This window comes from Corvus kubaryi, unplaced genomic scaffold (assembly GCF_017639235.1).
Source record: "Corvus kubaryi isolate FWS band 111438036 unplaced genomic scaffold, C.kubaryi_AGA036_p1.0 split3-37344, whole genome shotgun sequence".
Lineage (NCBI taxonomy): Eukaryota > Metazoa > Chordata > Aves > Passeriformes > Corvidae > Corvus > Corvus kubaryi.
The window spans coordinates 900,111-915,118 of NW_024582088.1; the positions used below are offsets into that span (position 1 = coordinate 900,111).

The 15,008-nt window shown below is 52.6% G+C and overlaps 2 protein-coding genes across 2 annotated transcripts; both read right to left on the bottom strand.

Moving 5' to 3' along the window:
* Window positions 1-1,190: 1,190 nt before the first annotated feature.
* On the bottom strand, window positions 1,191-5,408 carry AGMAT (agmatinase). Its single transcript, XM_042015823.1, has 7 exons — window positions 3,797-5,408; window positions 3,484-3,686; window positions 2,689-2,737; window positions 2,366-2,561; window positions 1,849-2,028; window positions 1,504-1,588; window positions 1,191-1,393 (listed from the first exon to the last, which is right to left on the bottom strand). The coding sequence occupies exons 1-7, from the start codon at window positions 4,177-4,179 to the stop codon at window positions 1,320-1,322; spliced, it is 1,170 nt and encodes a 389-aa protein (XP_041871757.1). The 5' UTR covers window positions 4,180-5,408; the 3' UTR covers window positions 1,191-1,319.
* Window positions 5,409-5,506: 98 nt separating this feature from the next.
* On the bottom strand, window positions 5,507-14,996 carry PINK1 (PTEN induced kinase 1). Its single transcript, XM_042015821.1, has 8 exons — window positions 14,828-14,996; window positions 12,548-12,847; window positions 11,512-11,615; window positions 9,680-9,862; window positions 9,146-9,309; window positions 8,038-8,165; window positions 7,050-7,286; window positions 5,507-6,677 (listed from the first exon to the last, which is right to left on the bottom strand). The coding sequence occupies exons 1-8, from the start codon at window positions 14,897-14,899 to the stop codon at window positions 6,417-6,419; spliced, it is 1,449 nt and encodes a 482-aa protein (XP_041871755.1). The 5' UTR covers window positions 14,900-14,996; the 3' UTR covers window positions 5,507-6,416.
* Between the last annotated feature and the right edge of the window lie 12 nt (window positions 14,997-15,008).

Below are 15,008 nucleotides of genomic sequence, written 5' to 3' on the forward strand. Positions count from 1 at the left end.
CTGAGGAAGGGGAGAAGGCTTTATGGCCTTCACATCCCTTGTGTGTGCTGCACGCTGCCAGAATCCTTGGGTTTATTTTCTTTTTAGCACAGGTAGCCTCCCCTTTCAGCTGGAGTTGAGCTGAGGGAGCACTTGCATCAGTCCACCCATGCCGGCTGCAGCTGGATGGGAGCACAGCTCCTGGATTTTTATGGAAGCTTTTGCCTGGATTGAAGCAAAAGCCAAGCTGCTCTGACCCCTGGGTTAGTTGGCTGTAGTGCCAGCGTGGCACTCCGGGTGTTTTCTGTCTTGAGACCGCGGTCAGAGCTGCTTATCCCAGGATCTGCCCTCTCCCAGCAGCCGTGAGCCGTCACCCCCCATCATTTTCTGAACATTTGCGATTCTGTTCTGTGCGTGGTGGTTCATAATCCAAAGATTGAGGAAATTCGGTCCTAGTGCACTTTCCTAGTGGGATCTGAGCGATGGCACAGTGCTCGCATCTGAGGCGAAGGGATACAGGCCCCAGAGTGGAGGTTGTTCCCAAACTCCTCCCTGTCTCTGCCCTTCACCCACAGCAAGCAGGAGCCAGGACACGAGCGCAGCCTGACAAGTAGGACTGAAAACTAGGTACCTATTTTGCACTTTTGATACTGGGAGGGGGGGAATTAACTTATTTGGCAAACTTGTCTTTTTTATTTTTGGGTTTTTTTGTTTGGTTTGGTTTTTGTTTTGTTTTGTTTTTGTATTTGTGAACAGGCACTGATGTCATTTTGTTTTAAGACGATTACGCAACCAAAATAAACTATTTTAATGTGTGACGAGGTGGCTCTGTGTCTCCATGCACAAACTAACCTCGCCTCCATGTCCTCTCAGAAATAATCAGGAGCATTAAACTGCTCCTGCCATAGGAAACTCCTGGTTATTCCATCAGCAGGAAATCTAGTCAAGTATGTCCCTACTCTCAGCAGGAGGCCCAGGCCCCCTTCATGCCCTCCTTTCTTCTGCATTCATTGTCCTGCTGCCACATTCTAATGGGACAAACCTTTTATCAGTGACAGTTTTTCCAGGAGCCCTGTGAGCCGGGTGAGTCATTCCAGAGGCAAAATGGCATTAGCTATCCCTTTCCCAGACCAACTCCAAAGCTCCAGACCCCAGTTAAATGGGGTGTCTAGCCTGTTCCTTGCACTTGCTCAGCTTAGAAGTACCTTCTCTAGTGGTAAATGGCATTTATTTCGTGCTGCACAGCCCATGCTGGCTGCAGCCAGCTGAAGGGAAGGGTACATGGAAAGCCTGGCTGAGGACACAGAGTAGCACTGCCCCAGGGCAGGTGGGAACTGCCCTCACAGCGTCTTCACTCCTGGGAGAACACACAGCATCTCAAACAGTAGGTTTGCCCCCAGGAGGGCCGTGTTGCCTAAAAGACAAGACAAAATAAAAGAAAAAAATCTGTGTATATCCAAAGGCTTTCACCCACAGCCGCCTGTGCCAGGCACTTGTCTTGCCCTCAGGCATGTTCAGACTCACCAGAGGCGTCGTACATTGGTGCAACTTCCACAAGGTCACACCCCACTATGTTCAGGCCTCTGCAGCCACGAATAATCTCCAAAGCCTAAGGAAAAATGGATTTGGGATCAAGAAACGCATCTGACCTAGCAGACCCATCAGGGCTCTGCTTTCCCCATACTCCAATAAGGAAACCCAACCTCTGCAGAACAAACCATATCAGTTCCACATTTCCCTTCCTCATCACCACAAGGAAACACTTCCTGGCCTCCCTAAACTTCCACGTTGCTGTGCAGGTGAAACGACCTCCTTCAAAGGGAGCAAACCCTTCCCTTCCCCTGGGAAGGACAGCGGTGTCCCCCTCACCTGCGCCGGTGTGAGCCCGGCTATCTCCGGGGTGCCGGTGCCCGGGGCGTACGCGGGGTCCAGCCCATCGATATCGAAGCTGATGTACATTGGCTTGTCCCCCATCTGTGCCCTCACTTCCCTCATCAGTGGCTCCAGGGACTTCATCCAGCACTCCTCAGCCGGGACCACCCGGAAACCCTGCAGGAACACAGAGACACAGGCACCTGCTTAGGGAAAGGGGGGAGATGAGCAGCATCCCCGGCCCTGCTGGGGAATATCTACAGGAACAACCCTCATTCCAAGGCAAAGCTACAGAAGTGTACCTGGAAACACCTTCCACTCCCCACACACACTTTTTTACTCTCCGCTCAGCTGACACTCAGTGAGCCAGGAGTGCTTGTCCAGCAGGACAAGCCACTGGCATGGAACGAGAGGCAGAAAATGCATTAATTTCCCTGCTGAAGCCAAGTAAATATGACTGACGTGGTATTTATGGCAGGGAGAGCACCCAGCGCTCGGCTGCGGATCACTTTACCTGTTCCCGGCAGTACTTGTTGGGATCGGGGTCATAGGAGGAGCCTCGGATGCCGATCTGGACCACGCGGCCGCAGTCCAGCAGCCCTTCCTCCACACAGCGCCGGAACGTGCTCCCGTGGTAGATCTTCTCCCCCAGAGCCGTGTCTCCGGTGTCGGTGTGAGCATCCACGTGCACCAGTCCCACGGGACCGTGCCTGCTCCAGACAGGGTGGCCGTGTTAGTCCTGTCCTGTGCATGGTGGCCCTGCCAACAGCAGGGACAGCGAACCAGGAGCCTTCCTGAGGCTTTCCCAGGTCCTTCATCTCAGGATTAAATACGTACTTTGCTGCCAGGGCCTGCAGGATTGGGTATGTTATGGTGTGATCTCCACCTGCAAGAGGACACAGGGAAGGGGAACACACCACTACAAGAGCAGCTCAGCGCTCATTACTTTTGTTCCCATGTCATTTTTTCCCTCTTTGCATTTATCCTGCACTTATTTATGTAGGGCTTCATTGCCAAAGGAAAATAACACTCCCAGGTGCAGGTTGCTTCCTTTGTCCTCTCTTGGGTCCTCTCTTCTCCTGGCCTTCCTTCTAGGGAGGATCAGATCTGCAGGACTGCCAGCAGGGACAGCCTGTGGAGCAGGACTCTTGATTGGGCTTATAAATAAACATTTGATCAGCTTCTGAGGACACTGTAACTGGTGACTTGCCCCTCGTTACTCCACACACTCACTTCCTTCAGCGATGCCAAGCTGTAACAGCTGCAAACTTGAACGTGCACCCAAATCAGGCCTTGTGCAAAGCCTGGTGCTTGCTCAGCTGACAGGACACAAGGGACAAAACCTCCTCTTGCTTTGGGTCCTGCTCAACAGGACACCAAAAACACGTCACTGGTTGTATTTACAGACTGACCCATCCTCCTCATTTCTGACCCAAAGCAAGAGGCATCACAGAACATCCTGTTCAGCAGAGAGCCTGTGAATTTACCCACAGTACAGCACAACAGCCCGTGCAGGGGACGGATTCATCGCTCGCCTTCTGCCAAGTCTGGATTGAATGATGGGAGGAGAAGGAGAGGGAGTTTGACGGAGCCAGGACACGGTGGCAGGACAGGGAGAAACAGGCTCCTTACCCAAGGTGAGGGGCACGCAGCCGGAGGCCACGATCCCCTGGTAGGACTCCCGGATGAGGCGGCAGCTGTCGGGCAGGTTGTAGAGGTTCACGTTCACGTCCCCGATGTCGGCCACCCGCAGGGAGTCGAACGGTGCCGCCCCGGTGCTGCCGTTGCACCTCCTCACCATCGCGGACTCGGCGCGGATCTGACGCGGGCCGAACCTGGGCGATGGCGTGGCTGGGAAACGCCGCCAGGCTTCGTTCCCAGCACTCCTCTCCCACGGGAAGGTGATGGCCAGAGGGAGGCACCAGCTTCCCTGGCTGGCCCTTACCTGGCTCCTGGCCGGTTGGACGTGCCCGTGTCCAGCGGAATGCCGATAAACGCCGCGTCCAGCCCCTCCGCCGATGCCTGCAGGGGAAGCCTCATCATGGAGCAGACCCCCACGGGCCGGGCCACGAGCAGGGCACTGGGGGGCACGTTGAACCGTGAGCTCCAGCGGGTGGGGGCTCTGCTCCCTGGAACCAGGGGCCGGAGGAACGCTGCAAACGCACTGAGTGACGAGCTGGAGGTGGCCAGAGGGGCCGGGGGCCGCAGGCTGTGGTGTGAGGTGGTCACCAGAGTGGTCACCAGAGTGGTCAGAGCTGGCTTGGGAGCGCAGAGCCCAGCTCCCTGGGGCAGCAGCTGGCTGCAGGCAGCCCAGAGCAGGGGCCTCATCCTGACCCACTCTCCCACCCTCTGGCCCACAGGGAACGCAGCGAGGGGTGCTGTGGAGCCCGTTCCCAACTCAGGCAGAGCACCAGCCGCCTCTGCCAAGCCTCTCTCTAGGGATCAAAGTGCAGCCGAACACTCCACTGCCCGGGGAAGGGCAGAAATCCAGCCCAGCCTCCACGTTCACCCTCCCAGCCACCCTCTTTCCCAATGGCATAGTCCTGGCAAACACTGGGAACAAACACGGCAGTGAGGGGCAAGAGCCCGGGCAGGGCTTAGCGGGACAGGGCAGGAAGGACGTGCTGGGAGCTGTCCCAGTTTGCTCCCCTCAGGCATTTGCAGGCAGACAGCACGGCAGCATTTGCTGCACTAACAGCTTGTACTTTTAACCTGCACTTCACAAAAGCACCCAGAATGCTGAAGAATCATAAAAACGTCTCGTTAGCGGGAGGCAGAAGGGAAAGAAAACAAAAGGAAACTCTGGCCTCAGCAGAACCATGGGAGGACAAAATGCAAGCACAGGGGAAGCATTAACAGGGATTTAAGGATCAGAGGGACAAGCTGCAGGACAAGCATTTTAGGCCATTTTTGAGGACAGAATTAAAATGGTTTCCAGGGGAAGCAAGTTTCCAACGAGTGGAGTTCTTCAGCACAGATAAAACCTTCGTTGGGCAAGTACAAACACACTTGACATTGAATAGCCCCAGCCCCTAATTCTGCTCCCTACTTGAATAGAGACTGGACCTGGGAGAGGGAAAGGCACAGGAATGATGTTCATGGCAGAAAGAGGGCTCAGAGTAGAGATCCACCACACAGCAGCAGCATTTACTCCTCAAAAGGCTCCAGAGAATGTCCAGGGCATGGGACTCACTGCCAGACTCAGGCACACACAAAGCAAAGGCAGCAGAAACACACTGCAAGAACTCAGCAAGAAACAGCAGCACACACTTTGGTTGAGTCAGATCAATGTTACAAAGGTCTTTTTTTGCAACTTTTCCCCTTAAGAGCTCATTTTCCCCGATTCCCCAGGCTCTGTGCTCTTTGCTGCACCAGAACAATGTGCAGAACCCTGAGAGCAGGTTATCCTGTGATGATTAGGGGTATCAGCCACTGTCATCTACCTGGAAACTGCAGGAGCAGCCAGTGACGTACCATGCAGGAGAGTACGAAACATCCCCAAGGCAAGGTCTGTTCCCCCTCCTCGGGGAATTCCACTTGGAATAAAACACCATGTTCCACAGTGAGGACTGGAAAGAGCTGAATTTGCATTTAAGACAGCCCGGAACCAACATTCCACAGCCCAAATTGGATTGAGAGAACCCACACAGCCACAGAGCTTCATCTTCCATTTATTGTGCAACAAACATAAATAACTTTCTCCCCAAGTTCCTCTAAACACAATTATAGCCACGAAATCGAATGATGTTTCACAAACATGGCTGTTGTTATTTAAAGATTGATGTCTCCCATCCTCCCCACCAAAGGATATTATTTCATTGAAGGAAACACAGGCAGGCAAAAGAGCAGAGCATCACACTAAGCTCTTTAAGCAGAGGCTGCTGCCCAGCCTCACTTTGTTTGGAGCATTATCCCTAACTGGAGAGTCTGACTCAGCCTTGGACCCTGGGGCAGCCTCCACCACAGAGCTACAACAGTTAAGAGCAAAGATAAGCGGGATTTGAGGACGATGTGCTTCCACTATCCTGCGTACAACTGCGAGGTTTTTAGTGCTGCTGATGCTCACGTTACCAGGCAGCACCTCACCAGGAAGTTCTCAGGCTGTCATTTCACAGCTCAGAGGAATATGAGTTTCAGACCACCCTGGTTACCCCAAGAACAGATGGCAGGTCCCTTTGTCAGCTTGGATTTCTGTGTGTTGTTTAAATTGTGATGTTTCCATGTAAAATGCAGCCAGACAGTGCCTCCTCCCAGCTACCCCTCTGAAAGGAACCTGCTTCACTCAACACACAACTTACAAACCAACCACGTACCTCTGGACACCTGCAAGGTCCACACACCCTACCCTCCAGAGGGTAAGGAAGCAAGGGCATCTCCTCCAGCAGGGGCAGAAATTAGCAGGGGCGTGGTTAACTCTTGCCAGAGAGAAACTCAAGCTCCTAAACACAGGCCCGCAGCTTGTTCCCTAAAGCACTACAGGACTCCAGACAGACAGAAAGGACGGGTTCCTATGTGCCTTTAGAAAGTGCCATTTATGTGGGATGCTCGTGTTCCAGGTGGTTCCTTCACCCAGAGTGGCTTCTCCAGGCCAGCAACAGGAATATCGCTGCCCAGAGGTCTTCAAACTCAAGGTTTGCCAAGAAGCACATCTTCATTTTGGTTTCTACCTGGCTCTTCTCCGCCAGCCTGTTGGTGAGCAGGGTGGCTGCAGACTGGCAGAGCAGCCAGGCGATCATCTGGTCGGGTTTCAGGGTCCTGGATGCTACAACACTGTCACCCCAGAGGCTCAGGTGCAGCACGTTCGCAGCAACTCTCGCAGACAACCTCTGCAAGAGGGAGGGGAGATTAGCTGATCCTGCTGCACTCAGCCACATCACCAGCACAGTGACCCCTGGGCCTCCCCTGAGGCACCACCCTGTGAATTGGAAAGCCCTTTGAGACTATTACTGTACATATATAAAGTTGTGTGCAACCCTCCAATGTGAGGTCCAGTCCTGACAACAAACATCTCCTGAAATCCCTGGAATGATTTCAGCACCACTCAGCAAAGTTTTTTTTTTTTTTGGCTTTGATCCTTATGCTGTCCTTTGATCCTGCAGTGAGATCTGGATTAACTCCTGCACCCGCAGCCCTCCACGGCAAAACGATCCACCAGGGATACTCCCAAAGAGGATATCTTGAGGGCAACAGCTTCTTACCTTGTTGGGATCCCTCTGAAGCAGCATCTTTATCACCTGCTTCACCTCGAGGGGCACGTGGTCGGGCAGGCTCGGCAGCTGGTCCTCCTGGTAACTTCTGCTTTCCAGAGTCGAGTGCCCGTGGCCATAGAAAGGATTGGCCAGGCCCAGGATTTCGTAGGCGATCGCTCCAACAGCCCAAGCATCGGCTTTACTGTAGTTGATCACCGTGCCGGGACCAGGTGACGCTGTGATCACCTGCCACGGAGAGGGGGCTACTCAAATAAACAGCTCGAGTGCGGCCTCTGTGCTGGAATTCGATTTTTAATGCTCAAATCAGCATTTTCCCCATAATAAACTTAAGAGATTGGAACCAAAGGTGGGTTGCATCTGAATCTGTGGTGTAAATATTCCCTATTGCCATGCTCTAAACCTCTGGCACTGCTCAGCCCAGTGGGATGCTGGGAGGAGTTTGGACATTGCACCGAGGCTTTAGCCATTGCCCCTGACCAGCATTCCCAGAGTCCCAAGGGCTGTCTCCTGCTGGAATTATGGAGACAGGAGACCTGCAGATGAACAACCAACACCACAGCGAGGTGCTCCAGGTTCAGCAGACAGTTAAGGGTGTCCTGGCTTTTATCAGGCTTATCATCAGAGAAATAAAAAGGAACTGTAAATAATTTCACAACTGCTTTGAACTTCAGCCAAAAGCCACTGTTGCAACACAAGGACTGCTGCATAAATCCTTAACAGTTATATGGAAATGGGCCTGGATAAAGACTAAAGAGTAAATATGAAGGGGGGAAAGGCTGATTCTGCCTCTTAACATCAACTGATTAGGTTTCACCTGTTAGAGCTCAAGGTGGCTATTCAACACAGCTCAGCACAGACGTTCACCAAGCCTAACTCAAGGTAGGACACAAACCTTCTGTGCCACCAAAACTTCTCGCCTCGACAGCAGGACAAGCAGAAAACCAGCACCACAAAGCACTACTGCAGAGGGATTTACCTCAGGTGCCATGAGGCAGCCATTGCCACCCCGATCCACATAGGAGCTGGTGAAGGGCAGCCTCAGGCCGATGTTTTCATCTGCCAAACAGCAGCCGAAGTCGGTGATGACCAGCCAGGGGCAGCCAGCTGTGAACAACACAGGGTTGCCAGAGTTAGGGTTCAGTTTGGGAGAACCTGGCTGCACCAAACACCACATCACACCAACACCCAGCTTGGTGTCCTCTGCAAACTGACTGAGGGGGCATCTGGTCCCCTCATCAGGATTGTGGGTAAAGATATTCAGTAGAGAAACCTGGTCTAGTGGGAGGTGTCCCTGCCCATGGCAGGGGGTTGGAATGAGAAGAGTTTTGAGGTCCCTTCCAACCCAGGCCATTCCACAATTTTATGACTCTACATCCTGAGCCCTGGGGAACAGAGAATCCTCTGTATCATCTGCCTCTTGGGCCTGTCTCCAGGAAGGCAGGTGGATTCCAGTGGTCTCTCTGTCTCTCTCCCTGATAGTCTTCAACCAAATTCTTCCACTCCTAATTACACAGACCTGCCTGCCTGCTATGGCTCCCTGCCCATTTGAATCTCAATCACACTGAAAGAGCGCTCAGGTAATTAAAATCTCTGCTAGAGGCTGACAGGAGAACATGCTGAAACAGGATGAAAACGCTGCGTTGGTTCCCTTCCCTCCCAGCCCATGTTTCACCAGCCCAGGGTGCAGCACTATTAACCTGGCCACGGGGTGGGATTTTAAGAGGCTCCCTGTGCTCTTTGGCTTGGGAGAGATGACAGAGCCAAGAGCCTGAAGCAAAGGCTCCTGCAGCATCCCAAATGTGTTCCCAGATGCTCTGATCAATGCTGGCTGTGCTCATGCAATCCATCACCTCAGCAATACACTATGTCCATGTTAATGATCCAAAACCTCAGGCACAGACAGAATCAATGAATGACTTACTGCAGTGACAGCAAACACTAAGCTAAAAACTAAAACTGAGATTATTCAAAAGGTTTGATGCTTCTTTCCCCAAACACGCAGCTGGGTGGGACCTCCCCGAATACCTACGTGACCAAATCACTTCTGTGAATTTACTGGCATTTATCCTCAGGGATCTACGTACCAGAATCAAATTCAACCAGGATGTTGTCAGACTTGAGGTCTCTGTGTGCTATTCCATGTCGAACAAGATGGTCCACGCCTTCCAAGAGCTGAAGAATCATCACTGTGGAGAGGCGGACATCCGGAGTGTTCTCCCGCAGATACTGGCGCAGCGTGCAGGGGTAACTAGGCAGAACAAGGAAAAAGTGGGAATTAGCATCCTGGAGGCTTATCACTGGCGGTTCAACCTCAGCGGTGGCTCATCTCATTACTGATTCTACTCCATCTCTAGCAGCATGCTCAGACTAGGGGTGAAGTTCAGGCCTAGAAGGGCAGACAAATGGGGACAAACTCCACATTTCTCATTTTAATTTGGGGTAATTATTAAAAAGAACGGTTTGTCTTCATTGTGCAAGCACAGTTAGAACCTCAAGGACTTGGAACAGGTCCTGGGAGGCATTTCCAAGAGCATACTCTGCTCTTTGGCAGCAGCCCAGGCGCAAGCTTTGCAGGGACAGAGTACCCAAGTCACGTTAACCAGCTTCTCTCCACCTACTTCTTCATCACCAAGAAGAGCGTGCGGCTGTGGCCGATCCCTCTGGGGTTCAGGCTCAATGGAAGGACGTCAGGATACTCAGCAAAGGCTCCGGGCAGCAAAGGGACAGAGGATGTGAACGCTCGGATCACCTGGATTATATTTGGATGAGGTTGAAGCGTCTTCCTCCCAAGGACAGGTTTTCTGTGCAGAGGAGAGACACCACAGATCACATCAATCCCTCCGTCGGTTCAGATGGATCACAGACACATTGCTATTATTGCTGGAATTACTTTTTATTATTATGGCCCATCCTCCACACCAAAGGGCTCCCCAGCAGTGAGCAAACACATTTGTTCTGCACTGGAAGCCTCATCAGAGGGAGATTAAAGCTGCACAGGGTGGATTACAGGACTGCACGTTAAGCAAATAGTCAGACACTCACATCCTGGAATCCATTCACTGAGGAAGAACATGGGCAGCAGTTTCATGGCCCATTTCCCAACCAGCATCTCAGCCCGGCGTTTCCCAGGTGGACACAGATCACCCGCAGCCCGTGCGGATCCACCGCAGCAACAGGCATCTCCCAGCAGCTTCTCCAGAGCTCAGCATCCACCCCGGTGCTTCCCAGAGCAAACTGAGCCAACCAAGGCCTCACAGGGCCTCTGCTGTAACTGGATTTCCCTACTCACAATGGCCAAACAGGAAATAAGGTGCTTCACCTGCACTACAAACAAAGCTTTGATAAAAACCCTCACACATGACATGCTGCTTTTCATTTTACTCAAGCCCCACTGACCCTTCCATGCTGCTAACAAAGGCAGAGCCACACACAGGCTGCTTCTCCATTCAAAAAGAGCTACAGCAGCTCTAGAGAATGACACCCAAATGCAATTACTTTGTTAGAAATATAATAAAGGTCAACTTCACACTGGGAGTATCAATTTAGACCCTCTATTTTATGGCACAGGCAGGAAGCTCTCACTGCCCTGAAAAGCAGGTTACCTATCTGTCGGCAACACAGGTCTCTCATCCCCTGAATGTCAAATATCCCTTTGGCTGCTCTATTGCATTCCCAGCCAGCCACGTAGGGCACAGCACTCATTATTCATTTGTATTGGCAGCCAGGATGGATTTGAAATTTAAATCAGACAATCTGGGCTGTGGACTCTATTGTTTCAAATGGAACAAAAGGATGCATTTTGGAACAAAAAGATAGCTAACTTGAGGTAATTTAAAAGTTTCCATGCGATTTTCCACCTTCATGCTGTTTGCTCACTTCCTACTCAGGTGAAAGAGTGGGAACTGAGTCATTTCCATTTTCCTTCTCACCAGTTTTCCTGCACTAAAACAGTTTCAACCTCCCTGTCCAGCACCCATTTTACACCAATTTTAAGCCAGTTCTCAAACCTCACAGTCAAATTGTATTACAGTGAAATCATTTGATGTTTAAAACACTCAAACTGTTACTGATTGCAGGGGTGCAATTAAAAAGCATCACAATGCAAACTAACATGGTGTTTGAGCAGTGGCTCCTCCAGCCTTTACCTCAGCAAATGCCAACACATTTCACACACAGGGAAGCTAAGACACAGCCACAGCCACCCACCGGACCCTGGCAGGACCCTAAATGCTCCCAAATTATTGGCACACCCTTCCAATTCCCTCTGGAGTTTAGCAATGAGAGTTTAGCAATGCAATTCCCTGCATGCCAACAAATTTAACAATCCCCAGGTTTATCTGCCTTCAGAAGCTGTTCTAGAAAGCTCTGCCCACCTTCTTGGCAGTGCAGGTTGGTGCAGAATTAATCAAGGGATGAAATTAGCACCTCGCCATCTCCCTAGCGTCCGTACCTGCGGCCAGAGACAGCTCCGTATTCCCCAGATAATGCAACACCTGTGGCTGGGACGAGCTCTCGGCCCATGGCATCGAGGATGGCTTCACTCGAGGAACCAGCCTGCAGCAACAATCACACCCCACGTTGGTTTCAGCTCCAAAATCACAACACAACACAACACAAGCTGAAAGCAGATAATCCTGCTGCTGGCACTGTGTCTGGAGCCAGATCGACTGAGACTAGATTCCAGGACTTCCCTCCCTTGAAAATCAAAGAAGGCAACTTAGAGAGTTCACCAAGGGAGGTGGCAAGGCCTTTATTTGCAGAAAGAAATCTATTTGTCACTTCAAATGCATCCTTGACCGTCAGCAATCCAAGCTACACCTTAACACCCACTTTCAACTTCCACACCCAAGTGGAAGAGCCTGCAGCTAAATGCCAGGGTACTTCTGGAGCCCAAGGGATTCCAGATGTTGGCATTTTGGAAGAGTCTCTTGAAATATTCACTTGTCACATCAATGGTGAAAGTCACATGGATTTTTTTAAACATGGAAGAGCCACACTGAGGGACTGGATCACCAGTCACCCAGGCTGGGAAACACAGGAGCAGATCTTGGACAGTCACCTCACGGCAAGGGGACCCAGCAGGCAGGTTACTGCCCACCCTGAGACCACTGACTCTTCAGGAAGAAAGCTACCTCTGTCCTGACACTGACAGGACACCAATTCCTAAACCACTGGCACCAGTGGCTTTCCCATTCCTAGACCTTTCCATCAGAGCCAGCCTCAGAAACCTTTTCTTCCCAAAACATCACCTCCATACCCAACAGCTCCAGCAGCAGCAGCAGCTCTCAGTGCCGATTCCAGAGGATGATGAATGCTAATTACCTTGCTCTGGGACTCTTCACTAACACTCGACGTCTCCAGTGTCACCTACCAACAGCTTTGTTGTGACACACTCATCCTGCACTCCATAATTAGCACTTTCAACACTTCAGTACTAAACATTCCAGCCAGAATTCCCCAGCGGGGATTCAGTGCCGACTCCTTACCGAAATGTTCCACATCATTTTGATAGCTAAGGGAAAAGCCCCTTTCGGTTGGTGTTCCACTACAGGCTCCTCTTCAGCCCCCTGGGAGGCTGAGCCATGGTCCTGCTGCACGGCTGGGAGACGGCTGCTCTCCGCACCATCCCGAGGATTGGGACAGAAGGGAATGGCTGCTTCGTACACGGCGGCACTGCAGCCCTTCCCGATGGGCTGGCCGATGAGATATTCCTCCAGCTTGAAGCCCTGCCAGCGGAATGAGCTCAAGGGATCTTTCTGCGGCTTGTTCTTCCCAACAAACACGGTCTGAAAGGAATACAAACAGGAAAACCCACTCACTTATCCCAAACTTCCCAGCGAAGGAGAACTTGGTGTTTCAGTGGTATTACACGTCCCGGTGGGTTGGTCCAACCTGAAAGTCACAATCAGACTCTAACCATTGGGCTCAAATCACTGTAACCACAGGGAAGATAAGTGGCAGGCCAATATATTTTTGTCTGATACAATCTACCCCTAAGTCAGTCTTTCGTAAAGGTGCCCTTTTTGAGGGAAGAAGAACCAGGAGGGGGAGTAATTTGCTAATCTAGAATATAAATATATTTTGCCCAGAGAAGCTGTGGCTGCCCCATCCCTGGCAGTGTCCAAGGCCAGGTTGGACAGGGCTTGGAGCAACCTGGGATAGTGGAAGGTGTCCCTGCACACGGCTGGGGGTGGAAGGAAATGGGCCCTAAAGTCCCTTCCAGCCCAAACCATTCCATAATTCTGTGGTTGTGTAAAGAAAATTTAACTGAACACTTCTAAAAACAGATGCATTATTACACTTTTCTCCCCCTCCATGAATAAATCAGGTTAGCAGCATTTAAAAGAAAACCCAGTTAAAAGCAGCAACAGGAAAAACAAAATTTCCTGCCTTTTTGTGGCAGTCGACTGTGAGGGCTGGTTAGTTTGAGGAAGAGTGACTCCATGATGGGAGGGAGCTGGGGGAGGAAATCAAAAGATGTGAGAAAACAACACATAGAAGGCTGTTCTGGAGTTTCATCACAGTTCATGATCCTACAGGTCTGGCGGTGCCCCAGCTGTCACCTGGACTGATATAAACCAGCGGCCTTCTCTGCGAACTGCAGCCCCAAAGCACCAGTGACCACCCTAGGGATGTGTCATGGGACAACGGGACACAGACCCACAGACAGCAAATGGAACTACCCGGCGAGGGCAGAGGAGAGAAGGCATCCTGAGAAACTTCAGGGAATGTGTCTGCTGGTCAGTGGAGCAGGTGACAGCTGGCTCTGAGCACCAAAGGTCTATTTTTACCCAGGAAATATGTTCAGCACCATCCGTCCCATGTGCCCTGCCAGCACGGCCTGGCCCAGCACCACAGGGTCCCCATCTGTCTCAGGCAGAGGGGATGGACCTGGGGATCAACGTCAGTGTCCTGGGACATGAGACCCCCATCACCAGGGCCCCAACCCCCTCCCTCTGTAGGGGGACAGAGAGTGAGGATCCCCTAGTACCTGCTTTAGAGTGATGAGGGGCTGCCAAGTGAGAGGCCTCCCCAGGATCCTATTTTTGGGGAGGAAGAGGTGTCTGTGGGGCCGCTCCCAGAAGAGCCCACTTTTGGGGATGTGCTCATTGTGTTCATTGCAGCACCCCCCACCTTCCTTGGGGAGAGATGGAGAGGTGTCTGGGGGGCTCCCCACAGTGTGCCCTTCACAGGGGTTGTCAGGGGGGCTCCCCACAGTAGTGATCCCCGTCCCCTTCATGAGGGGTGTCTGAGGGACTCCATAAACAAGGCTCTCCCCTCCCCTTCACCAAGGGTGGCTGGGGGGCTCCCCACAGCAGCGACCCTCCCCCTTCCCTTAAGAGGGGGCATCTGAGGGGCTCCCCACAGCAAGAATCCCCCTTCCCCTTTATGGATGATGTCTAATGGGTTCTCCAGAGCAATAACCCCCCCACTACCCTTAATGAGGGGTGTCTGAGGGACTCCCCAAAGCAAGGACCCCCCTTCCCTTCATGGGGGGCGTGTCTAAGTAGCTCCCCACGGCACTGACTCTCTGTGACCTTCATGGGGAGTGGGGGCCAAGGGACGCCTCACATCAAGGACCCCCCCTCCCTTTCACGAAGGGTGTCTGGAGGGCTACGCAGTGCAACGACCCCCTGTGCCCTTCTTGGGGGGTGACTGAGGGTCTCCGCCCCAGCAATGCCCCCCCCGCCCCCCGTCACAGAGGGCGCCCCAGGCGCTGCCCAAAGGGATCCCCGGGCCCGCGGGTCCCGCGGCCCGCTTCCCACCTGGATGTGGCGACACGCCGCCTCGGCCCGGCGCTGCTCCTCCAGGCGCGGCTCCACCAAGCCCAGCGCCATGGCCAGCGCCAGGCAGACGCCGCCGCGGCCCCGCCGCGCAACGGCCGCCAGCCCGCCCGCCGGGCCGCGCAGGAAGAGGCGGCGGGCGGCCGGCAGCCAGGCCAGCCAG